The 23968-nt window shown below is 52.9% G+C and overlaps 3 protein-coding genes across 6 annotated transcripts; 2 read left to right on the forward strand and 1 right to left on the reverse strand.

Moving 5' to 3' along the window:
• The first annotated feature begins 441 nt into the window (after positions 1 to 441).
• On the forward strand, positions 442 to 10580 carry IFI35 (interferon induced protein 35). 2 transcript variants are annotated; one of them, XM_004312204.4, is made up of 7 exons: positions 442 to 606; positions 8723 to 8812; positions 9177 to 9324; positions 9395 to 9501; positions 9603 to 9789; positions 9885 to 9991; positions 10228 to 10580. In XM_004312204.4, the coding sequence occupies exons 1-7, from the start codon at positions 604 to 606 to the stop codon at positions 10417 to 10419; spliced, it is 834 nt and encodes a 277-aa protein (XP_004312252.1). In that variant the 5' UTR covers positions 442 to 603; the 3' UTR covers positions 10420 to 10580. The 2 variants fall into 2 exon arrangements, with proteins under 2 accessions (XP_004312252.1, XP_019795001.1); XM_019939442.3 differs by lacking the exon at positions 442 to 606 and adding an exon at positions 1250 to 1381.
• Positions 10581 to 10732: 152 nt separating this feature from the next.
• On the reverse strand, positions 10733 to 17592 carry VAT1 (vesicle amine transport 1). 2 transcript variants are annotated; one of them, XM_033847931.2, is made up of 6 exons: positions 17128 to 17592; positions 13984 to 14191; positions 13411 to 13581; positions 13217 to 13306; positions 12417 to 12658; positions 10733 to 12259 (listed from the first exon to the last, which is right to left on the reverse strand). In XM_033847931.2, the coding sequence occupies exons 1-6, from the start codon at positions 17536 to 17538 to the stop codon at positions 12176 to 12178; spliced, it is 1206 nt and encodes a 401-aa protein (XP_033703822.1). In that variant the 5' UTR covers positions 17539 to 17592; the 3' UTR covers positions 10733 to 12175. The 2 variants fall into 2 exon arrangements, with proteins under 2 accessions (XP_033703822.1, XP_073653785.1); XM_073797684.1 differs by having other exon boundaries at positions 17332 to 17591.
• A 42-nt stretch (positions 17593 to 17634) lies between these two features.
• RND2 (Rho family GTPase 2) lies at positions 17635 to 23195 on the forward strand. Of its 2 annotated transcripts, XM_033847946.2 has the most exons (5): positions 18597 to 19863; positions 20342 to 20429; positions 21244 to 21353; positions 22030 to 22164; positions 22373 to 23195. In XM_033847946.2, exons 1-5 carry the CDS (start codon positions 19762 to 19764, stop codon positions 22637 to 22639), a joined length of 702 nt encoding a protein of 233 aa, XP_033703837.1. In that variant the 5' UTR covers positions 18597 to 19761; the 3' UTR covers positions 22640 to 23195. The 2 variants fall into 2 exon arrangements, with proteins under 2 accessions (XP_033703838.1, XP_033703837.1); XM_033847947.2 differs by lacking the exon at positions 22030 to 22164 and having other exon boundaries at positions 17635 to 19863.
• The last annotated feature ends 773 nt before the right edge of the window (positions 23196 to 23968 follow it).

Here is a 23968-nt window from a genome sequence, read left to right on the forward strand (position 1 = left end):
ACTTCTGTGCCTCACAAGTTTAGAATCTCATCGGGAAAATGGAACCAACTTCAAGTGGTTGTTGAGTTAATTCATGGGAAGCAGAATTGGTATTGGGCACATAACAGCTCTCAAGTGCTGGCTGTTGCTACAGCTTCTTCAACTTGATGGGGCTTTATCTGTCCTGGTTGCATTTCTCATTCAGTTATCAACATCTGCATGTTCTGGGCAACATTCTAAGCTCTTGGGAAATAGCCATTAACAAAGCAGACAAAATTCTACCAATAGGCCTGTGCTGGGATTGCTAGGTTGGGAATGAATGGCTGATTGGGGCCAGCATTCAGTTTGTAGTTGCTTGTGGGGTAACTTCCCCTGAGGCCTCACAGCTGGGGGAAGTTCGAAGACCAGGAAGCCACCCAGGGGTGGAGTATGGAAGGGCAGGGACTTTACGGAAATGAAAGTGAAAGCAAAGAGCCTGCGTAAGAACCATAAGAAGTGTCTTTCAGGCTCTGCTGGGGAGACCAAAACTCCTCAAAGTGCAAGCAAGACTTTAGTCGCGTTGGACCCTGCCAGTTTGTGCCAGCTCTGAAGCTTCAGCCCTTGCTAACTGGACCTTAGACCGTGATGGTGAGAGGAGGGTCTTGGGGGTGGGGGGAATCCAAGAGCAATGCTCCTCTTGGCCAGGAATCTACAGGTATCCCAGGGCCTGGCAGGCAACCCTCTCCCTACCCACCTCTTAGACCTGCTACAGGTCTGGGGAGTGACGGCTGGGATGACCTCTCTGCAAGGGAGTTGGTCCCCTAATCCACTGCCTCAGAGATGGTTCTATAACCTGCATCTCGGGATCGTGAATTCCTTGTGTGGATGTGCATTTTTCTGGAGAAAGAATCCATCGTTTTCATTAGATACTCAAAGGGTTCTGTGACCCCAAAAAGTTTAAGAATTGCTCCAACCTTTATCTCCTGAGATCTTCCTCAACAAGTTCCTCCCCTCCTTATATTTCCATCTAAATGTCACCTTGACCTCTCCTGAGGGCGAGGGGAAGAAGTGTTACCCTGTCTGCTGTGGTCCCCGCTTTCCCAACCCCTGACCGCCCCTGCTCGTGCTAGACTAAGCCCTCTGCGGGCTGGTCCTCTGTCTCAGCCTGTTCACCCTTGATCCTCGGTGCCCAGCACAGTGCCTGGCATACAGTAGGCGCTCAATAAACAGCTGTTGAGTGAATGAATCTCATTTCCCTAGTTTCTTCAGTATTTCTCCCTGATACTAGCCCGTCTGTTACAAATATATAGGTCTCTTGCTTGGAAATTTTTCATTTGCCCCTCAAATGTTGAAGGAAGACACAGGCTGTAGAGGCCAGCCTGCCTGGTTCCAAATCCTGGTTCCTCCAATTGTGTGGCCCTGGGTAAGTTATTAGCCTCTCTAAAGTTTACGATCTAAGCCCCATTTCCTTATCTATTTGGTGGGAATGATGGTAACACTTCCACACAAGAATACCTACCTGCCACAATTAAACTAAACAATCCCTAAAATACACAGTAAAAACTGAGCACGCTGCTTGGCACATACTGAGTGCTCAATACATGTTCATTATTGTTAATACTGCCAGTTCCCCAGTTCAGCCACCCCTCACTCCTCCCACTCTGGTAAAAGTGCTCTCTTAAAGGGCCTTTACATATTAGAAAGGAAAGAAGGAAGGTGGATTCAGGAAACTGTATTTTTTTTTATATAAATTTATTTAATTTATTTATTTTTGGCTGTGTTGGGTCTTTGTTGCTGTGCGCGGGCTTTCTCCAGCTGCGGCGAGCAGGGGCCACTCTTCGTTGCGGTGCGCGGGCCTCTCATTGCGGTGGCCTCTCGTTGCGGAGCATGTGCTCTAGGCACGCGGGCTTCAGTAGTTGTGGCATGTGGGCTCAGTAGTTGTGACTCATGGGCTCCAGAGTGCAGGTCCAGTAGTTCTGGCGCACGGGCCCAGTTGCTCCGCAGCACGTGGGATCCTCCCGGACCAGGGCTTGAACCCGTGTCCCCTGCATTGGCAGGCAGACTCCTAACCACTGCGCCACCAGGGAAGCCCAGGAAACTGTATTTTTTAAATATCACCCTAAATTCATTATTGAGAGACAGAGTCTATTAATGACATTGTGATGTCTATCTTCCCAGAATTTTTATGCATTAATAAATATCCTCATGAATTAAAACATTTTAAACCATCAGAATAGGGAATGTATAGGCAGCTTTATATTTTGCTTATTGTGAGCATTTTTTCATGTTAAATGTTCTTTATTACTGTCTTTTAATTGCTAAATATTTTATATTTAGCTGTTTCTTGTTGGACGTGTAGATTTCTTTTTTTTTCCATTGTAAACAAGGCTACTGTAATCATCCTTGTACGTGAACTGACCATCTCCTTAGGATAAGCAGGACTGTTTTTTGTTGCTCAATCTCAGCAGTCATTCTCATGCCTCCTGGCAGAAGGCTTGTTAGCAGCACTGGGCACAGCTGCGGGCTCCTCTGCCTTAAACGTGTTGTTCTTCATGCCTGCTCTCCCTCAGGTTTCACTAGCCCCTCCTCTCCATTCTCCTTGGCTGGTTCTTCCTTGTTCCCCTGATCTCTTAGTGTTGGTTGCCCCAGAAATCAGCCCTTGGACCTCTACATGTTGATCTCATTTAATTTTGTGACTTTAAGTATCTCTGCTTGGATAATTTTCAAATTTATACTCATGGCCTGGACCCCTTCCCTGGATGCCACATCATAGAGGCAACCACCACTTTATATCTCTACTGGGATGTCAGATAAGCACTTCATCCCTAATATGTTCAAAGTAAACCCCAATCTCTTCCATCCAACGTATTTCCCATCTCGGCAAATGGCTCTCCTTCCCCTCAGTTGCTCAAGCCTAACAGCTTAGTGTCATCACAGACTCGTCTCTTTCTTCCACATCCTACTTCCAATCCATCAGCAACTTGAATCAATCTAAACTCTTTTTTTTGTGTGTGTGTGGCACGCTTGCGCGGCTTGCTGGATCCTAGTTCCCCAGCCAGGGTTTGAACCCGTGTCTCCTGGAGTGGAAGTGTGGAGTCCTAACCACTGGACCGCCAGGGAATTCCCTCAATCAATCTAAACTCTTGACTACGCCTCACCACCTCCACTGCTACCACCTGATCCAGGCCATCAGCATTGCTCACATGGACACTGTCATGACCTCCTAAGTAGTCTCCCTGTTAGTGCCCTTTCCCCACATCAGTCTGTTCACACAACAGCCAAGTTATCCTGTTAGCATTTAAGCCTGCCTGCAGCCTCCCACCTCACTTTATGTGAAAGGCCCTTCATGGCCCCACTCTGTTTTCTCTGTGACTTTATCTCCCACCACTCCGCCCTCACTCGCTCTGCTCCAGCCACATTGGTCTCCTTGATGTTCCTCAAATACATACAACAAACTCCCACCTCAGGGCCTTTGCACTTGCCGCTCCCTCTGCATAAAACTTTCACCCACATATACACACGGCTGACTCCTTTATCTCCTTCAAGTATATGATCAAATATCTCAACGAGGCCTACTCTGATCACCCCAGTTAAAACTGTACTCCAACATTCTCTGTCCTCCCTTCTCTGTTTTTGTCCATAACACTTACCACTAACATACTGCAGATTTTACTTATTTATTGTGTTTATTATCTGGCTCATCCCCTAAAACGTAAACTCCACAGGAAGTTTTGTCTGTTTGGTTCACTACTGTGTCCCCAGAGCCTAGAACAGGGCCCGACACGTGGTAGATGCCTGGTAGCTGATCGTTGCATGAGTGAATAAGGAAGCAAATGAGGGAGGGGACTTCCTGTAGCCCTCCTTTTCTTTTGCCTCTGTTTCATCACTCCTCTTCCTTTGTGTCTATGATGCTACCTAATCCTGGCCCTGGCCCTGACCATGCCTTCTTTTTCTTTTCTTTTTTAACATTTATTTATTTATTTTGGCTGCACCGGGTCTTAGTTGCGGCACATGGGATCTTCGTTGCAGCATGCGGCCTCTTAATTGTGGCATGTGAACTCTTAGTTGTGGCATGCATGTGGGATCTAGTTCCCTGACAAGGGATCGAACCCAGGCCCCCTGCCTGGAACACGGAGTCTTACCCACTGGACCACCAGGGAAGTCCCCATGCCTTCTTTTTCTTCTCTGCATTCCTTTATCTTTCCTGACCCCTGACTAGGTATCTTCAAAGATCACATTTTTAAGGGCTCTGTCCCTGAATGAGTTCTTCCATCCTCTTGGCTTCTACTATTACCACATACTGTTCTAACCCAGAGTCCAAGCCACCAAGTCCTGTCCCTGACACTCTGTGTCTTCAACAGCCTTGGGTTTGACTTACTTTGGCCCATTAGGGCCAAAGTTTTTTTGTTTGTTTGGTTTTGTTTTTTGTGGGTTTTTTTGTTTTGTTTTTGGCCACACCACGTGGCTTCCAGGATCTCAGTTCCCCGGCCACGGATTGAACCCAGGCCACAGCAGTGAAAGCCTGGAATCCTAACCACCAGGCCATCAGGGAACTCCCACCATTAGTTAACCTTGATGAACCTCAGGTTCCTCAACTATCAAACGGGGATTATTAAAATACAAAACATTTAACATAGCACTCATCATATGCCGGGAACTACTTTTCCAAATAAAATTATACATAGGTAGAAATTGCTGTTCCCACTTTACAGATGAAGAAACCAAGGCACAGAGAGTTAAATAACTTGCCCATTGTCTTGGCAGTAGTAAGAGGAGCTGAATGTAAACCCCGGAGTTTTGGCCCCAGAACTTGTGCTCTTAACTGCTATATTACACTGCCTCTCAGTACTGCTATGATGAACACAGATAGCATGAGATTTTATCTTAGGGGTTGTTAGGTTCTAAACTTGGCAAGTAAGGCAGAAGAATGCATGTAGTCAAATGAACCTCAAATCATTAACTCACCCCTGAGTATCCAGAATTTACAGTCTCTCAGTGAGCTCAGTGTAAAACGGATCCCTTTTCTTTTTTCAGTTGAGTACCAGATGGATACTGGCTTGCATTTAGAGACCAAGTTATCATGTTAGTTAAGTAAATAAATAGCATGTGTAGTTGAATTCAAGTAAGTGACTACAATCAGCCTGTGTTGTCCTTAAGAAGTCTGTGATAGAGAAGTTTCAGTTGGGAGTTGGAGACAGGAGGCAGTTTTGTGATACTTAAATGGGATGGAGTCCAACTGTGCCGATCACTTAGCAGGTCCCCAGTAACTACTGGCTCTCTTCCCTTGCCTGCTGGGTCAATGACATTATACCAAATCCTTGGACACCCAAGTCTGCAACCTCAGTGTTGCATCGCCTCTCCAGTCTGTCCCCTCTGTCGCTTTAATACAGCATCCGGAGTCTGGCAGCTTTTCCTCTTGAGATGTACTCATCTGTGTGTGCTCCTTGTGCCCAGTGCCAGAGGTTCAGGTCAGCTCCTGTCACGTCTGTGAGAATTAGAGCCACAGATCTGGGCTTGTTCTCCCCACTCCCCAGTTCCTGCTGCTCCAGTTCATCCTGCCATCACTGCCAGCTTTTTTTTTTTTTTAAGTATAGTTGATTTACAATGTTAAGTTAGTTTCAGGTGTACAGCAAAGTGATCCAGTTATACATATATGTATTCTTTTTCAGATTCTTTTCCATTATAGGTTATTGCAAGATATTGAATATAGTTCCCTGTGCTATATACAGTAGGTCCTTGTTTATCTATTTTATACATAATAGTGTGCATCTGCTAATCCCAGACTCCTAATTTATCCGTCCTTCACCCCTTTTCCCCTTTGGTAACCATAAGTTTGTTTCCTATGTCTGTGAGTCTGTTTTTGTTTTGTAAATAAATTAATCTGTGTCTTTTTTTTTAGATTTCACATATAAGTGGTATCATATGGTATTTGTCTTTCTCGACTTACTTCATTTAGTATGGTAATCTCTAGGTCCATCCATTGCTGTAAATGGCATTATTTCATTCTTTTTTATGGCTGAGTAATATTCCTCTCTGTGTGTGTGTGTGTGTGTGTGTGTACACACACACACACATATATATATAACATCTTTATTCATCTGTTGATGAACAGTTAACTTGCTTCCATGTCTTGGCTATCGTAAATAGTGCTGCTATGAACATTGGGGTGCATGTGTTGTTTTGAATTAGGGTTTTCATCTTTTCCGGATATATGCCCAGGAGCAGGATTGCTGGATCATATGGGTAATTCTATTTTTAGTTTTTTAAAGAGCCTCCATACTGTACTCCATTGTGGCTGCACCAATTTACATTCCCACCAACAGTGTAGGAGAGTTCCCTTTTCTCCACACCCTCTCCAGCCTTTATTATTTATAGACTTTTTAAGGATGGCCATTCTGACTGGTGTGAGGTGATACTTCATTGTAGTATTCATTTGCATTTTTCTAATAATTAGCAATATTGAGCATCTTTTCATGTGCCTGTTGGCCACCTGTATGTCTTCTTTGAAGAAATATCTATTTAGGTCTTCTGTCCATTTTTTGATGACCGGATTGCGCTCTTTTCAACACTGTGTCCATCACCTCACTCCCCCTTTCAGAAATCTTCACCAGTTCCCCATTTTCCCACTGATAAACTCTCTGGCCTGAATTGTTTTGTTTGTTTGTTTGTTTTTCCTTGTATCCATTCACCAGTGGATGGACGTTTTTGAATGTTTTTTTTAAACTGTAATTATGAAGCTTTTAAAACTAAATTTACTTATTTATTTATTTAAAGCTATTTATTAAATAGCATTGCCAATTACTACATTTTCAAACAATATGTATAATTAGATCAAGATTTAAAGCAGAAGTAAAAAGAGGATGGATTAAAGACTGAATCCAACTTTTATTTTTCATATTTATTTAAAATCAAGCCATCTGGGCTTCCCTGGTGGCGCAGTGGTTGAGAGTCCGCCTGCCGATGCAGGGGACACGGGTTCGTGCCCCGGTCCGGGAAGATCCCACATGCTGCGGAGCAGCTGGGCCCGTGAGCCATGGCCGCTGAGCCTGCGCATCCAGAGCCTGTGCTCCGCAACGGGAGAGGCCACAACAGTGAGAGGCCCGCGTACCGCAAAAAAATAAAATAAAATAAAGCCATCTTTTTCAAATAAAAATCCAGATTTCTGGTTTCCCTTAGAAATGGGAAGATATAGGATACTGAGACCACATTCCATGTGAAAAAACTTGGCTAGAGCCGAGAAGGGGTTGTCACTTTAGTTGGGACATGCTGTCTGCAGGATGTAAGAGTCCCCACCTCTCCATATCACACTGTACCTGCTCCCCTGACTCATTGATGTCATGTAACTGACCCTGAAAGTCACTGATTATTTCTCACTACTCATTAATTGGCATTATTTGGTCAAGCCCTAGTTTTCTTCTGCTTAAAATAGAGTGAACTCACACTGAATTATTCAACACCCACTGTAATATGTTCCCGTTCTGTCATTCGTTCACTTCATTCATTCACTCACTTCATTCATTCATTCAGCACGGGTTTACTGAATGCCTGTTTTGTGCCAGGGACTCTGCTGAACACTTGGGACACAGAGATGGCCAGGACAGAGTCCCGTCCTCCCCAGTGAGCTCACACTTCCCTGAGCTGACCTTATTTATCAGGCTTCCAACCACAGGGTGAGCTCTCCATCCCACAAACAAAGGTGCATTTATTCCCATCCCTGGTGTCACTCCCCTGCCCATTTGTCAGCTCTCTCTGGATCTGCTCCAAATCACACCCAGCCTGAAAGGCTGCTTGGTACAGCAGAAAGGGTGGCAGTCATGGGACAAGCTGGGAGATGTGGGGTAAATTACTCCCCTACTCTGAGTTTGATTTCTTCACTGTAAAGCATAGACTAAGAGTCGAGAGTCAGACTGCCTAGGGCCAGATGACTTCAGGTAAGTCACTTGATCTCTCTGAGCTACTGTTGCCTCATCTGCAAAATAAGAAGAGGGTGTTTATTTCATAAGGTTGTTGCAAGACATGAGTGGTATAATCCATATAAAGGGCTTAGCACATGTTAGCTGATAGTCTTATGACATCTTGCAACTGTAAGCTCCTACTACTCCTCGAGGCCTCCCTAGTTGTGTTAACCCCTTTGGGACGGTCCCTCCTCCAAATTCCCGCTGTCCTCCACCATCAGCCTCTCCTCCACCATCAGTCGTGTGATTGTGCACTGTCTTGAGTACTGTTTGTCTGTTTGAAATATTTATTTATTTATTTTGGCTGTGCTGGGTCTTAGTTGCAGCATGCAGGATCTTCGTTGCGGCATACGGACTCTTAGTTGTGGCATGCGTGCGGGATCTAGTTCCCCGACCAGGGGTCGAACCCAGACAGGCTGCATTGGGAGTGCAGTCTTACCCACTGGACCACCAGGGAAGTCCCTTGAGTACCGTTTTATACGGGCCTAAGCGCTGGACCCTTTTCATCCACTGCCTGTGTCGTGCCCAGTACCTCATAGCAGGAGCTCAATCAGTGTTTGTTAAACTCTGGTCTCCAGGAATGACCCAGCCGTGGCTGCTGCAAAGGCTCCTGCCTTTCAGAGCAGCTGCGATGGGGGCAGCCAGGCTGGGCCAGGACAAGCCCAGGGCAAGGTAAAGGGGTTGGGCTGTTCTCGGGCTGAGCACCAACTCTGCTCCTGGAGTGTCCAGAATAGCGGCCCCCTTTCCCTGGGTCATTCATTCTCTGGAAAGGCAGGTGGATGTCTGGTTGTTCCCCTCTGCTCCAATAGGCCCTCCAAGCCCTTCAGGAGGAACAGGCCAAACTAAAGACCAGGCTACAGGAGCTGAAAAGGAAGCTCAGGGACAACCCCCAAGACAAGGTAAGCTGGGAGGGGGTATGGCCTGGTAGAAAGAGCTGGGGAGGTCTTGGTTTCACTACTGCCTCTGCCATTTCCGTGCTGTGTGACCTCGAGTGTGTTACTTGAACTCTCTGAACCTGTCTGCTGCTCTGTAAAGTGGAGCTACCTACCTCACAGGCTTGTGTGAGGACAAACTAAGATTTTGTATGTAAAGTGCCAGTACATGCTTGGACCACATTCATCCGCTTAGTTACCCAGCTCTTCTTTCAGTGTTCATCCCTGGCACTCAGCATCAGTGGCATGTAATTGGGGGTGCTTTCCTCCTGGGAGTGGGGCGCTCTCCCAACCCTGAAATCTGCATCAGCCTCTCCTCCCCCACCTCCAGATCCCATTCCCAGTGCCTGAGACCCCCCTGGTGTTCCGAGGAGACATTCAGCAGGGCAAGGAAACAACCAAGTCTGTGGTTTCTAACCTGCGGATCTGTTACCCTCTGCCTGGAGGCTCTGCTCTGGTCACCTTTGATGACCCCAATGGTGAGCTCCAGGAAACCTTGGGAGGGAGGCTGGGAGGCTTCCTAAGTACTGACCCTGCTCCCCCACCCAGTGGCCAAGCAGGTGCTGCAGCAGACGGAGCACACGATCGATGTGGAAGGGTTCCGACTGCGGGTGCAGGTCCAGCCCTTGGAGCTGCCCATGCTGACCACCATCCAGGTGACAGAATGGCAGGGCCCTGGGATCTGCACGGGGCCCCATGCACCTGGGCACAAGGGAGTGGGGTGTGCCTGGGATGACTCCCTCCTGCCTCCCCCTAGGTGTCCAGCCAGATGAATGAACAGAGAGTACTGGTCAGTGGGTTTCCTGCCGGGCTTAAGCTAAGTGAGGAGGAGCTGCTGGACAAGCTGGAGATCTTCTTTGGCAAGAGCAAGAATGGGGGTGGCGATGTGGAGACGCGGGAACTGCTGCAAGGCAGTGTCATGCTGGGCTTCGCTAAGGATACAGGTAAGGGCCTTGTCTGCGAGATGAGAGCAGAGGCACCAGGCCACAGGAGGGGGGAGCCCTTGATGCTGAAGGTCCCCCGCTCCCTGTCCCTGCAGTGGCCCAGCACCTGTGCCAGACGGGCCAGTTCACAGTGCCACTGGGTAAGCAGCAGTTCCCTCTGAGAGTCTCTCCCTACGTGAGTGGAAAGATCCAGAAGGCTGAGGTAAGTGGGAAGGTGGAAGATGGGGACTGGACCCGGTAACCTGTCTGCCTGCCAGAAACTTGCCCAAGGAAGGACCACAGCCCTGAAACCCCACTGACCTACCCGCTGCCAACCTCTCCAGGCCTCCTGCCCCCTCCCATACTCCCACGGTCGCCACCTGCCCCGACCTCTGCCCCGCCCCGACCCCCCAGCCCAACCTGCACAAGCCCTTGCCCAGCTCCTGGCTCCTTTTCCAGATCAGGTCCCTGCCAGTGCCCCACTCGGTGCTGGTGCTCAACATTCCCGATGTCCTGGATGGCCCGGAGTTACAAGACGTCCTGGAGATCCACTTCCAGAAGCCCACCCGTGGGGGTGGGGAGGTGGAAGCCGTGGCAGTCATGCCCCTGGGACAGCAGGGCCTGGCAGTCTTCACTGCCAAGTTGGGCTAGGAGCCTGCCCTGCTCATCACCCCCCGCCCCTCTGCCAAGGTTCTCAAACCAGGCTGGGGTTGGACGCATATACAGGAGAGAGAGATCATGCTGGTCAACGGCAGGAGGGACTATGAATTGTGAAACGCTGCCCCGAGAACAGTAAAAGCGCCTGCATTGCACGATCTTCTTCCTCATTTCATTTCAAGAAAGGAAACTCGATTAGGCCATGGAAGAAGGCTAGGGGGAGGGAGAAACCCTAGCCTTCCACTAGCAGCACTGGCCTTCCACAAGCTCCCCTTCCCGTCCACTATCAGAGGCAACATCCAGCACCCAGGGTTTGGCTTTTTATTGACACAAACACAAAGGCAGCTTCGGTAACCATAACGGGGTGGGTACACAAAAGTGAAAATCGCACTTCACACATTTAGGCCTCGTTCAGATGAAGAGGCTGAGCCCCTCCCCCCACCTCCCAATGGCAGTGGCTTGGGCAATCACCCGCCCTAATTCCAGATCCAAGGGCAGAGGGACTTACACCCCTAGCCCCGGGAAGTCCCCACTTTGGTTCCAGTGGCCCAGGTCCTAAACCTCCGCTTTGACCCCCTGTTCCATCTCCCCACCCCTGTAAACAAAGTTTGGGGCTGAGTCTGAAAAGCTGCCTCCCTGCTCTGAGGAGACAGTGGGCCTCCGTGACTACATGGGGAACGTGCTTCGATTTTTACTTTGGTCCCAGAACAAGAGGCAGATGGCATCGCCTCTCAGAGCTCTGGCTGGTAAGTGGCACACTTAGCTGCAAGGCTGAAAAAGCTTCCCCGCCTCTTCCGCCTCAACCACCATAGAGAAATGACAGCCCCAGAAGACAGGACATGGCACAGGCCCCCGGAGGCTAGGGGCTGGCCCCCCACACACCGGCACACACACAGATTTTTGGCAGTGCTATGGGACTGGGGAGCAGCGAAACCCCAGCTCCAGCAGAACAAGGAAGGCACTGGGGAGGACGGGGGCAGGAGGTGTGAGGCAGGGACCCCTACACACACAAGCAAGCTTTCCATTGCTAAGGCACTGAGAACAAATCCAGAGAACTCAGTGAAGAGGAGGGGGCTCCATGTCCCTCCCATAGAGTGGTGACCTAGGGCAGCAGGTCTGACTCCCGCCCCTGCTGGAAGGGGCACCCCTGCTGGAGAGTGGCAGAACCCCTGGAGGTGGGAGAAGCTGATTGTGCTCGAGAAATTGGGGACAAGAGGACGAGGCCTTACAACAAGGTGGGCGCTGGCTGGCCCGGGTTGAAGGGACACTAGGGCGACACAGGGACATGCTGGACTCACACAGATTGGCCCCATATCCTGAGCTGGCATTTCGATTCTTTGGGGAGGTGTGGGGCGGGGGCAGGAGGGCAGACGAGGCGGAGGCGGAAGCACAGGGAACAGGACGGGAAGGGATTGGCTAACCTTGGCACAAAAGCAGCACAGCGAGGCCCGGGGAAAGGGTGGGGGCAGGAAGTGGCCGGCCTCTCTCTGACCCTCCCTGTCCCCTTGGCAGGGCCCAGACATCCAAGTGGTCACTTCCCAACCTCTTCAGAGGGCAGGAAGCGGGGAGGGGGAAGCCCTGACTAAAGAGGAAGAACAGGACAGGGGAGAGGACATCACCGCAGAGACCTTGGGGGGAAAGAGGGCAGCGCATTGTGATAGAGGATGAACCGCGAGGGTCTGGTGGCCAACAGCACATGGCTTCCCAGCTTCTCTCTTCCCCGGGCCCTGAGGGTCTCCCAGCCCCCTGCCTAGTTCTCCTTCTCCGGCCCAGGCACCAGGAGGACTTTGCCCACGTTCCTCTTCTCCTGCATCTGCCTCATGGCATCCGCCACCTGGAGAGGAAGACAAGACTCTGCTCCCAGCGCCATTCGGCCCATCCAGGGAGCTGGCCTAAAGGAGTCAGCCCTCCTCCTCCCACGACTCCTCCCCTAGGGACCCCAGCCTTCACGGCTCCTATCCAGGCCCTCCCTGCAGGGCCATCACACTCACCTTCTCGAAGGGCCACACGGAGTCGATGTGGGGTTTGATGTGGCCCTGGTTGTACAGAGCCACGAGGCGGGCCACCACACCGCTGACCAGCTCCGTCTCGCCCTCCAGGTAGCCCAGGTGGAAGCCACACACGGCTCGGTTGGCCGGCAGCAGCTGCAGAGCTGTCACACTGAACTGATTCCACCATGTGCGCGCCACGGCCATCAGGTTCCGCTTGGGGCCCGTTAGCAAGTTGGCCATTCCTGAGGGACGAGGAGACACATCCTGTGAATCCAGGTGCCAGGCACATCCCTGTGTGTCTGGATCCAAGCTCATCTGCCCCCCGCGGGCCCCTTACAATTATCCATACCGGCACCCGGCAGTGACAGGAGCACCTCCCACCTGCTGGCTACCTGGCCCAGATGGACTCTAGCCGACTCAAAGATTGCTCTAAGCTTTATATACTTGTTTATTTTTGGTGTGAAGTAGTTTTTTAAATGGAAATGCAACTTGCCCAAGAAGCCCAGGAGGTAGGACAGAGGAAGGCAGACTGGTTGACACTGCATCAGGAATAATCCCCAAACAAGAACACAGAGAGAACACAGAACTTGCTATGACTCATGAATGAGAAGGCGAGTAGCTACACCCAGGAGGGAGCGATGTGAATGCAACATCCAGCACCAGGCTAACCGTGATGCTTCCCACAGAGCGCCGGAGTCTCTGTCCGTTCTGCATTCAAATGCCCCGGGCCCCTATATCCTACCCCTCAGACCCCACCCTGCTTCCCCTAACTCCCCCTCCAGCCCGGCCCACCAACTCACCATAAGTGACTACTTTGCCCATGGGTTTGAGGAGGTTGTAGCCCTTGGCCGTATCTGACCCGCCCAGAGGGTCCAGGACGATGTCCACTCCTGTCAGAAAGTAGGGGGCCCAGGAAGAGCATTAGGATTCACAGATCTGGAGACGCCCCTCCCTGTCCCATGCCATCCTAGCCCTTCCCACTCCCTGACCCCACCTTTGGGAGAGATCTTCTTGATCTCCTCTACGTAGTCAGTCGTGTGGTAGTCGATGGGGTGTGTGACTCCGCTCTCCTTCAGCACCTCATGCTTGCCGGCTGAGGCCGTTCCGAACACCATCACGTTCTCTACTGTACGGCACAGCTGCACGGCAGCCATACCCACACCCCCTAAAGCAAGACACTTTCATAAAGGGGGGATATAGAGTCGTCCAGCCACCACTCTCCATTCTCACCTCTCAAGGATCCAGCCCATCACCTTCATTTTGCCTGGGCTCATCTTGAGGCTTTCTCTCCCATCATTCCATGTCTAATTTCCAAGATTGAGAATTGGGGGGAAGGTGGCTGGGAAGGAGGGGGTGCTGGGCAAGGGCACGTTGCTATGGGTAGCACACCAGGCTGGACCTGGTGGCTGAATGCTACCACGGCAACAACACTGCAGAGGCCTCTGGGCACCATAGGCCGAGGCAGCTAGTGTTGCCATGACAACAGTCCAGACAGGCAGCAGGGAAGAGGCCCGGAAGGAGATCTGGGTGGGGTAAGGAAAAGGGATAAATGGAGGGTGCCTGTCACCTGCAGCCATGTGTACCAAGACGCTGTGGCCAGGCCGTAGGTTGCCAAAGTCAAAGAGGACCATGTAGGCTGTGATATAATTGACCAGCAACGCAGCAGCTTCTTCAAAGGTCATGGCCTCAGGCATTAGGAAGGTCTGGGCCGAAGGCACAGTCACCTCCTCCTGCCACATGCCTGACCGGATCAACACCATCACCCGGTCCCCGACCTTGAAAAATGGAAAAAGAAACTGATTCACTTTGCTGTACAGCAGAAACTAACACAACATTGTAGATCAACTATACTTTAATTAAAAAAATTAAAAAAAAGAATGGAAAAAGAGCATCATTCATTCACTCATTCATTCACCCACTGGTAATTTATGACCTTCTACTATGCACAAGGCCCTCTTCCTGGCAATGAAGTAATAGTACAAGCAGCAGCAGTACTCGTGGTAATGGTTATAATAATAACAATAGTAATAATAATATCATCAATAACAACTTATCTTTATTGACTGCTTACCAAGGCCAGGCCCTATTGTAAGTGCTCTACATATAAACGCTCAATCCTCACGTCAGCCCCCTGAGGAAGATACTATCCTTATCTCCATTTTACAGATCTTACACTTTATTATTGTGTAAGATCCCTGAATGCAAGAAGCTTACAGTTAGGGCAGCATGAAATATTGAAGAGACCAAACTGCTTAGGTTTAAAAAAAAAATGGGCTCCACTGTTTACTGACACTATGACCTTGGGCAAATAAAAATTATCTAACCTTTTTGAGCCCCAGTTTTCCTATCTGTAAAACAGGGCAGTTAATGAGGATTAAGTAGCAAAAAATCAGTGGTTTTTAGCCTAATGTCTGACACATAGTAAGAACTTCGTAGTGTTAGCTGATAATAAGGACAACAATGATGACAATATCAGAAGCAAGGAGGGGAGGTCACCAATCCATTAACTGAAGGAAGAGGGCCGTATGCTGTAAGGGCCAGACCAAAGTGCAGGTAAAGGCCTCTGAGCAGTTAGGGCTGTTACCTCAGGAGAAGGATCTGAGCCGCCATTGGGGGCTCAGAAAGAAGCTTCACCCAGAGACTGGGGGGAGGAGTGATGGCCAAGGAGAGCCACACAATCCCACCTACCAGGAAAAGGCATCCCCCCTCCCCTTCCCCATACCCTCAGCCACCTGCACAAGAGCCTCCTTGCAGGAGGGAAAGGGAGCAAAGGAAGCAGAACCTTCCCCTCCAGTTTAACAACTGGGGTCAAGGGGAGGATAGGGGAAAGGGGTCAGTCTCCAGAGGAAGGCCTCTCATGGTCCTCTGAAGAGCATGGAGAGGGAGGTGTGGGTGCTGTTCCAGGACAATCCGAGTCTGTCTTGGTCCCTGCCAGGAATGATGGGAATTCTGTACATTAACGAGACTTGGGATCCATGGGGCAGGGGGATGGGACTCCCACACATACCCTTTTTCATGTCCACACTCCATTGAGGAGGAGTACTGAGGGCAGAGTAGGACCCTTCTCTGCAAGCACTGGCCTGAGACGAGGTCTGAGCAATGGAAGCATCCCACCCCAGGACTCAGGACTAGTGGACTCAGAAATAACCCAGGAGAGCTGGGGAAAGTGTAGTGGTCAGTCCAGGTGGTGGCCAGTCGCAGATTTGGCCCAGAACAAGGTCCACTTACCCAGGCTAATGCTCACCCCTCAGCCCATTACAGGGCAGGCCCATGACCCTTCCCCAGCCCAGATATCAGGAGGGAGCGGGGGCTCTCCCCTCCGAATCCAGCCTCTTACATCATATTCTTACCCTGGACAGGATATCCTGTATTTACGAAGCGGAAAGTGTGGGGAGAAGAGGTTAGGTGGTTGGCCTTCAGCAGTAACATGAACTATTACTCCCCCAACCAAAAAAAAAAAAAAAAAAAATTCTTCTTAGCACCTTCTTAGAGTAGGATTATTTAGAAGTCAGTGGAAAGGGTGGGGCCAGAGCTGATTCCACAGAGAAGCCCCTTAAGGAGGAAGAAGACGTATGCCTGTACAATAAATCCAAAAATTCCAGCTCTGAGCTCTGGCCGCAGGTCTGACAAGAAGAAAGTCTGCATTTGATGAGTCTCTCTTGCAGGGGCCAGATTTGAAAAGAAACCCCTAAACAAATGACGTGCAAAGGCCTCACCCCAAGTCTCTCAAAAAGTTGACCATTTGAAACTCTCCGGTGCCTGGGGCTGTCGCCAAGATTAATGATAAACAAAAAGGAGTCACAGACCGGCAGAGCTGGGCCAACCTGCTCCCGGTGCCACACCCCCCTCCCCAGCCCAAATGGGCACCGGCCCGGTTTCTCAGTAGAGGGTCCTCTACGAGAAGACAGAGGTGGGTTCCGCCCAAAGTTCCCAAGGGCAGCCCGGGGTCGTGGTCCGCTGGCTGAGTCACCGGAGGAGGAGACAGTGCAGTCACGGGAGACAGAGAGCCCAAGACAAAGATCCAGACACCCAGTCTCGCCCCCCACCCCACCCCACCCCGTCCCCACTCTCACCCCCACCCACCCCCGATCAGACTGGCAGTATAAGGCCGGTGCGCGGGAGGAAGGGGTGGCAGACTCCCTCTCCTCCATGATGGGCGTGCCTGTCTCTAAGGCCCTGCTCTGGGAGGGGCCGCCTCACACCCCCACAGACCACGGGGCTGCATGTGACTAGGGCTCTGGCACGGCCCTGCGCCCCCGCCCAACCCCGACTATATAGCTCTTCAGGCTCCCTCGCGGGAAAAAGGTACCGACCGTCACTCAGAGTCACAGACCACAATTACCCGCGGAGTGTTTAGTGGGCAGGGGTACAGGATAGGTTTCACGGGTGGTGGGAGGGGGCCTTAAAGGTCATTGTGCGCATGCGCATAGGCTCCTTATTGTTTCCCCACCCACCCAGCACCAGCACCGTTTCGGGGCGGCGGCCACAATTAAAATGTTTGGGGAGGGGACAATTACTTCATCTCAACCTCCCACCCCCAAATATAAATCCAGTTTTCCAGGAGCCTCAGAGCGCAGGCTCCTTTCCTACGTCTTCCATGCCCGTCTACCCGGGTTCGTGCCAGTTTTCCCCGTGCGCCCGCCCACTCGTGCCCCACTGCCCCGTGGCCCGCGCAGCCTCTCCCTGCCCTGCCCTGCACTGGCCCGCTCACCTTGCGGTCGTTAACTCCCTCTCCCACAGCGATCACCACGCCCGCGCCCTCCATGCCTGGAGTGAGGGGCAGCGGCGGCAGCCGGTCGTACAGCCCCTGCCGGGCCATAAGGTCGGCGAAGTTGAGCCCGCAGGCCTTGACGCGCAGCGTCAGCTGGCCGGTCCCGGGGGCCGGGGGAGCGGCCGGCCGGGTCTGCAACTTCACCTTGTCGTAGCCACCGAAGCCGGTGAGCACCAGGCAGCGCAGCGGCGGCGGCGAAGGGGCGACGGGCCCCTCGGAGGCCGCGGGTGGCTGGGCGTCGCCGGCTGCCTCCTCCGCCTTCGGAAGCTGCGAAGAGGCATCTTCTCCAGCCTCTGCCTCGGCCACCGCCACCACGGTGGCCGCCTCGGCTACCTCTCTCTCGGCGGACATGGCTGGGACGCTCGACGTGCGCGCACAGCTGGACCGAGAGTGCACCGCTGGGGAAGGCGGGGCGCGAGTCAGGACTTGCTAAGGCTGCCGACTCGGAGCGGGCGGGGCGGGGCGCCGGGACGGGGGCGGGGCCTCGAGCGCGGACTTAAAGGGCCAGGGCCACCGTGCAGGTGCGGCGCGAGCGCGAGAAGTGGAGAGGAGGCGCTTATTGGGTACGGGCCCACGCGAGGTCCTTCTTGGGATCATGAAGGCTGCGAGTTAATTTACTTATTTATTCATAATAATTAAGCTAAAAATATATTAAGGGACAGTCTGAAGGACGATCCCAAAACCTGAGCTTACATCAGATGTGGGGAGCCAGCCACCTGTGGAGCGGAACCCAACCGAGTTGTTCCTCAGGCTCTGACACGACCCATATGAGACCCATTCTTTGCTTGCAGTGGCAAACTTGGAGCAGGGTGACCGAGCCATCTGACTTTGTTAAAGCTCTGTACTTCAATTGTCCTTTCTGTAAAATGGTGATGGTGTTGCTTGCTCTAATTAATCTAATTAATCTTCGGATGCTGTGCTCATCTGCTTTGACATTAGCCGACCAGAAACACTGGACAGTGTCCTCAAGAAGGTGGGAGCCTAGGGAAGCAGGACGGCTAGACCGACGGGGACCAGAAAACACATGGGCCAGGAGGAGGGAATTACAGCTGAGCATGGCCGTCAGGGAGAGTGTGTGTGAAGCTCTCACCCTCCCCAATCCCCCCCTGACTTCCTGGAAATCAGTCCTCAGAGCTGGATATGGCATCTGGGGGAGATGGGGGACAACAGGGAGGAGTACTCAAGGGACTTCTCGTCCACCCTCCCCATCTCCTTGGGTGTGGGAGCCCCAGATGGAGGGGATAGGAATGCTGCTGCTGGAGCTCAGGAAAGCCCTGTGGTCTCCTCTCCAGGCCCCTATCTCCATGAGAAAAGCCCATGGTGAATGGACAGAAGTCGGCTAAGGCAGCCCCAGTTCCCAGGGAGGGGAAGGGAGGGCGGGATTGGTCTGTTCCCAGGAGCAAATTTGGGAAAGGGGATGGCAGACCCTTCATGGCCACTGAGGTAGAAGCAGGGCCCCACCCCTGCCCTCTCCTCCCTTCCCTTCTCCCACACCCTTCCTGCTTTCAGCCCAAGCCCACCACTCTCACCTCCTTGCTTACTTACACGGGAGAGCCCAGAGAGGTGCATGGTAAAGATAAAATTAAATCGAGTATCCTCTATTTAAAGAAGCGCTTTTAAACGGTAAAAGATGCTATGCAAATGCAAAACAGAGGTTTGATTATTGTTAGACTCCGAATCAAGCCTGAAATCACTTTAGAGCTTGTCTCTGGCTCCAGAAGGGCTGTCACCCTGGGCAGTTCTATCTTCCTCTTCTTTGTCCCCGTCTCCGTCTCCCCGAAGCATCCACCAGAGGACGCAGCTTCCCCAAAACTTTCCACCCTGCGCTTGGCTGGAGAAACTCTGTCCTTGCTTCCCAGATCGCCCGGGCCCGCGGTTAAATCACCGCAGCCCCAGGCCAGGCCGTCCGTTGCCATGGTAACGGAAAGCCAGGGCGTCACCATTGTCCGGGTGGGTGTGTTGGAGTCCTTGCCTATACATCCCCAAGACTCCCTGCCGGGACTTTAGAGTGGGGGAGGGAGACCGAACCAAAAAGACGCCCTTTTTCCCCCTACCTTCTCGCGCCCCCTTCTGTTCAGAAAGTGGATGGCTTCCCCCGCGCGTGTCCGCACTAGCACACCGGCGTTCACGCGTGGTACGCAGAAGGCCCAAGCCTCGCACTTGTGCAGCTCCCACCCTACCCCTCAGAACTTTCCCCGAACTCTGCCCCTCCCCCATCGCTAAGGAAGTCAACTCAGTCTAATAACCCGGTTCAGCACTTCCCAAACCCGCAGGGGCCCACTAGACCAAACCCGCGCGCTAGAACCCTTCTCCTGAGCCCCCGTTTCCCCGGGGCTCCGCCTCGCTCCTCTGGGCCCCGCCCCCAGGCAGTGCGGGGCGGGAGGCGGGGCCGGGGGCGCGGCCGCCGGGCTGGGGGCGGGGCGCAGGGGGGGCCGAGGCCCCGGGCGGGGGCTCGGCGCGGGCCCGAGAGATGCCGGTGTCGGCGGCCCGAGCGGCTGCAGCTGCAGCGGCGGGGGAGGCGGCAGCGGAGCCCGGGAGGGGGGCTGCGCGGGGGGCCGGCGCGTAGCCGGGACTATGGAGGGGCAGAGCGGTCGCTGCAAGATCGTGGTGGTGGGGGACGCGGAGTGCGGCAAGACGGCGCTGCTGCAGGTGTTCGCCAAGGACGCCTACCCCGGGGTGAGGAACCGGCGTCTTGGGAGGGGGGCGCTGAGGCCGCGGGGGTGGGTGACTGGGGCCTGGGGGACGGACGGAAATGGGTGCTGGGGTAACCAGGGATCAGAGAGAGGGGCTTGGAGGACTGGGGAAAGCGTTGGGGTTTCTGAAAGGACTGCAGAGGTTTTGGGTGGGAGGCATTGGGGAGCAGGGTGAGATGAATGGGGTTTGGGAGAACCGGAGGATCCCGGAGGGGGCGCTAGGGGAATGTCGGGGGTCTTGGGCATTGGAGAGGGGAAGAACTAGGGCCTGAAAGGACCGGGAGGGGGTCCGGGAGCCTAGCAGAGATTCCGCTGAGGCAGCTGCTCCCGGGATCTCCCCTTTGCCCAACACCGGACCAACTTGTGTCCTCGGGCTGGGCTGCACGGGGTGTAGGAATGAGGAGGGCATTTGTCTGGGGTGAGCACTGGAGGATCTCATCTTGAGCCATTCGTGTCTGCAGAGTTATGTCCCCACCGTGTTTGAGAACTACACCGCGAGCTTTGAGATCGACAAGCGCCGCATTGAGCTCAACATGTGGGACACTTCAGGTAGCCAAGTCCCTCGGGGTCACCCTGACTTCCAAGGCCCCCACCCTGCTCCCTCCCTGGACTAGACCCTTAGGCTCCAGGTCAACCCAGCCCATCCATCCTATTCTAGGAGGAAGGAAAATTAATTTTCTGCTTAAAGCCAGGAAAACTAGGCAGAGCTTTCAGAGACACATAGAAACCTTGTCCTGAAGGAGAAAGCCCAGTGTCCCATCCCCGCAGCTCGATTCTGCATACCTGGGAAAGTTGGGAAGGAATGGCTTTTATTTTGGAACATGTTTCTTAGGAGATAGGCCTGGGTTTAGGAAAGACATTTAGAATTTCTTTTGGGGGCAGGAAACTGCTTCTCTAGACTGAACTATAGAAATCTGAGATCAAGTCCCGGGAGGGTGGGAGGGCTCTGCCCCTGCCCCTTCCCCTACAAAAAGGGAGGAATTTTTTGTTTTGTTTTAAATTTTTACTTGGCTCCCCTGGAGAGCTTTAGAAAATGTCTGTCAAAGCCCAGAAGGCGCATGCAAAATTTTGTGAGAATGTTGAGAGATTTCATGAGCTTCTCAAAGACTCAGAAAAGATTAAGAATGATTACTTTTAGAGAACCCCCTAGGGAAGTGGAGAGCTGTTTTCTGCCATCTAACCTCCCCTCTGTCTACTCCCTTCCTTGGAGAAACACAGACTCCTTGATGGGTATTAATACCTGCTCTTTTCCATTCTCTGCTCAGAATCCCTTGACCAGGATTGCTAAGGTCTCCCATTCCCTTCCAGGCCTTCTGCACACTCAGGACCCTCGTCTGTCCCCTCCCTCCCTGTCTTCTCTCAGGTTCCTCTTACTACGATAATGTCCGGCCTCTGGCCTATCCTGATTCGGATGCTGTGCTCATCTGCTTCGACATTAGCCGACCAGAAACACTGGACAGTGTCCTCAAGAAGGTGGGAGCCTAGGGAAGCAGGACAGCTAGACTGAGGGGGACCAGAAAACACATGGGCCAGGAGGAGGGAATTACAGCTGAGCATGGCCGTCAGGGAGAGTGTGTGTGAAGCTCTCACCCTCCCCAATCCCCCCCTGACTTCCTGGAAATCAGTCCTCAGAGCTGGATATGGCATCTGGGGGAGATGGGGGACAACAGGGAGGAGTACTCAAGGGACTTCTCGTCCACCCTCCCCATCTCCTTGGGTGTGGGAGCCCCAGATGGAGGGGATAGGAATGCTGCTGCTGGAGCTCAGGAAAGCCCTGTGGTCTCCTCTCCAGGCCCCTATCTCCATGAGAAAAGCCCATGGTGAATGGACAGAAGTCGGCTAAGGCAGCCCCAGTTCCCAGGGAGGGGAAGGGAGGGCGGGACTGGTCTGTTCCCAGGAGCAAATTTGGGAAAGGGGATGGCAGACCCTTCATGGCCACTAAGGTAGAAGCAGGGCCCCACCCCTGCCCTCTCCTCCCTTCCCTTCTCCCACACCCTTCCTGCTTTCAGCCCAAGCCCACCACTCTCACTTCCTTGCTTACTTACATGGGAGAGCCCAGAGAGGTGCATGGTTTCTGCATGCTGTGAGCAAGGATTCACCCTGTGCTGCCTTCTACCCCTGCATAACTCTGTTTTCTTCCTCGAAATAGTGGCAAGGGGAGACTCAGGAGTTTTGCCCCAATGCCAAGGTTGTGCTGGTTGGCTGTAAACTAGACATGCGGACCGACCTGGCCACACTGAGGGAGCTGTCCAAGCAGAGGCTTATCCCTGTTACACATGAACAGGTGGGACCCTTGATCTCTGACCTAGTCCCAGCCTAGACCTCTCACCTCTGCCCCTCTCAGCCTCTGATTTGAAAACACCCTATTTGGCTAATCCCTTGCCCTGGCCTCTGACCTGATCCCTTGACCACCCCCTGCCCTCAGCTTCCTTGCCCCTTGCTGAGCTGCAGGCTAAGCCCTGTAACTCTCTCCACTCACTCCATCCTTCCAGGGCACTGTGCTGGCCAAGCAGGTGGGGGCCGTGTCCTACGTGGAGTGCTCCTCCCGGTCCTCTGAGCGCAGCGTCAGAGATGTCTTCCACGTGGCCACAGTGGCCTCCCTCGGCCGGGGCCATAGGCAGCTGCGCCGTACTGACTCACGCCGGGGACTTCAGCGATCTACTCAGCTGGCAGGACGGCCGGACCGGGGAAACGGGAATGGGACCGGAAACGAGGGCGAGATACACAAGGATAGAGCCAAGAGCTGCAACCTCATGTGAAGGGCCCCGTGGGCAGACTGAGGAGGGAAGGTGTAGGCACAGTTGTCCCCCTGCTGGCCCCCGGCCTCCTGACCTCCTGACTCTGGCTGGGACTTTAGGGTGGGCGAGTGAGCAGTTCTCCTGGGCAGGGAAGCTGGAGGCAGAAGGGTACCGCCATTCCCCACATCCTCATTCAGCTCCTCTCCAAGGCAAGTTGAGGGAACTAGCAGAACAGGCATCTGGGCTGGGAGCTGGGATGGGGCCAGGGGGTTGGGGAAGCTGGCATCAAGCGGTGACCTTGGTTGAGTCTCAGTATATGAAGGGTGCCTTCCCTCCCCACCTTCAGTTCCCATATCCTGGTCCTGGCTTCCTTCCCCAAGGAAAGTGTCCATTCTCTGACCTTCCCTCTTCCTCTCCTCTCACTTCTACAGCTGTTCTCACTCATCCTAACCTCCAGGCAACATGCACTAAATTAAAAAGCAAGTTGAGAAGCCTCTCCCCCAATTTACCCACCAGTCTTAGCTCCCTCCCTCCCTTCCCCCAAGAGTCCCCAAATAAAGCCCATGTCCATGGAAAACGACTGTGGCTTTAGTTTTGTTGCTTTCTAAGAAAACAATCTACCAGTCTCTAGCAGCAGGAGGGAAAGTTAGACTTCAGTAAGAACTTCCCTGTCGATGCCCACAGACGGAGCAGAGGAAAAAGCTATGGGTTGGATCAGCAGTGTCCTTTTCGGAGCCAGAGGCGGGAGAGAGAGATATCTTGGGAATATTCATGTCAGTTAATGAGCCAGACGATCCTAAAGCTGTTAGGGGGTTTTAAAGTGGACTGATGTGCAATTCATTACTCAGCCCAACTGGGGCCCCTGCTAATGTGGGAAGGATCCGGCTGAAGTGGTCCAGGCCGCTTGCTCACCATGTCCAGCCCCAACTTGGAATCTGCTGGTGCCCTGGGAGCTGTGGGTGTAGGGAGGGCACCAAAAGCCTCCACATCAGGGTGACCCTGTACAGAGTGGTTTCCCAAGGGAACAGTAGTTTGATTCTGGGGTCTCCTTGGAGGCTGGGGCAGGGGCTCTCTCCCTCTTTCCATCCTGAGCTCCTTGATGATTTTGGAGGGAGCACAAGATGTGAGTTGAGGGTCACACCTCCCCAACCCCCTACAGAAGGAAAGACGGTGGAGGGGCCGGCCAGAGCACTTGTTGTCTGGAAAGACAGTGCTGGTCTGTTTTCTCCGGAGTCTGGTTTCACATTGTCCTGTATTCCCTCCCTGGCTCTGATCCCACTGGCCTCTTTTCGGTGACATTCTCCCCCAGGAACCATCCGTGGCTCTCCCCTCCCCCAGCCCCAGCCAGTT

The sequence above is a fragment of the Tursiops truncatus genome, chromosome 20 (genome assembly GCF_011762595.2).
Source record: "Tursiops truncatus isolate mTurTru1 chromosome 20, mTurTru1.mat.Y, whole genome shotgun sequence".
Classification (NCBI taxonomy): domain Eukaryota; kingdom Metazoa; phylum Chordata; class Mammalia; order Artiodactyla; family Delphinidae; genus Tursiops; species Tursiops truncatus.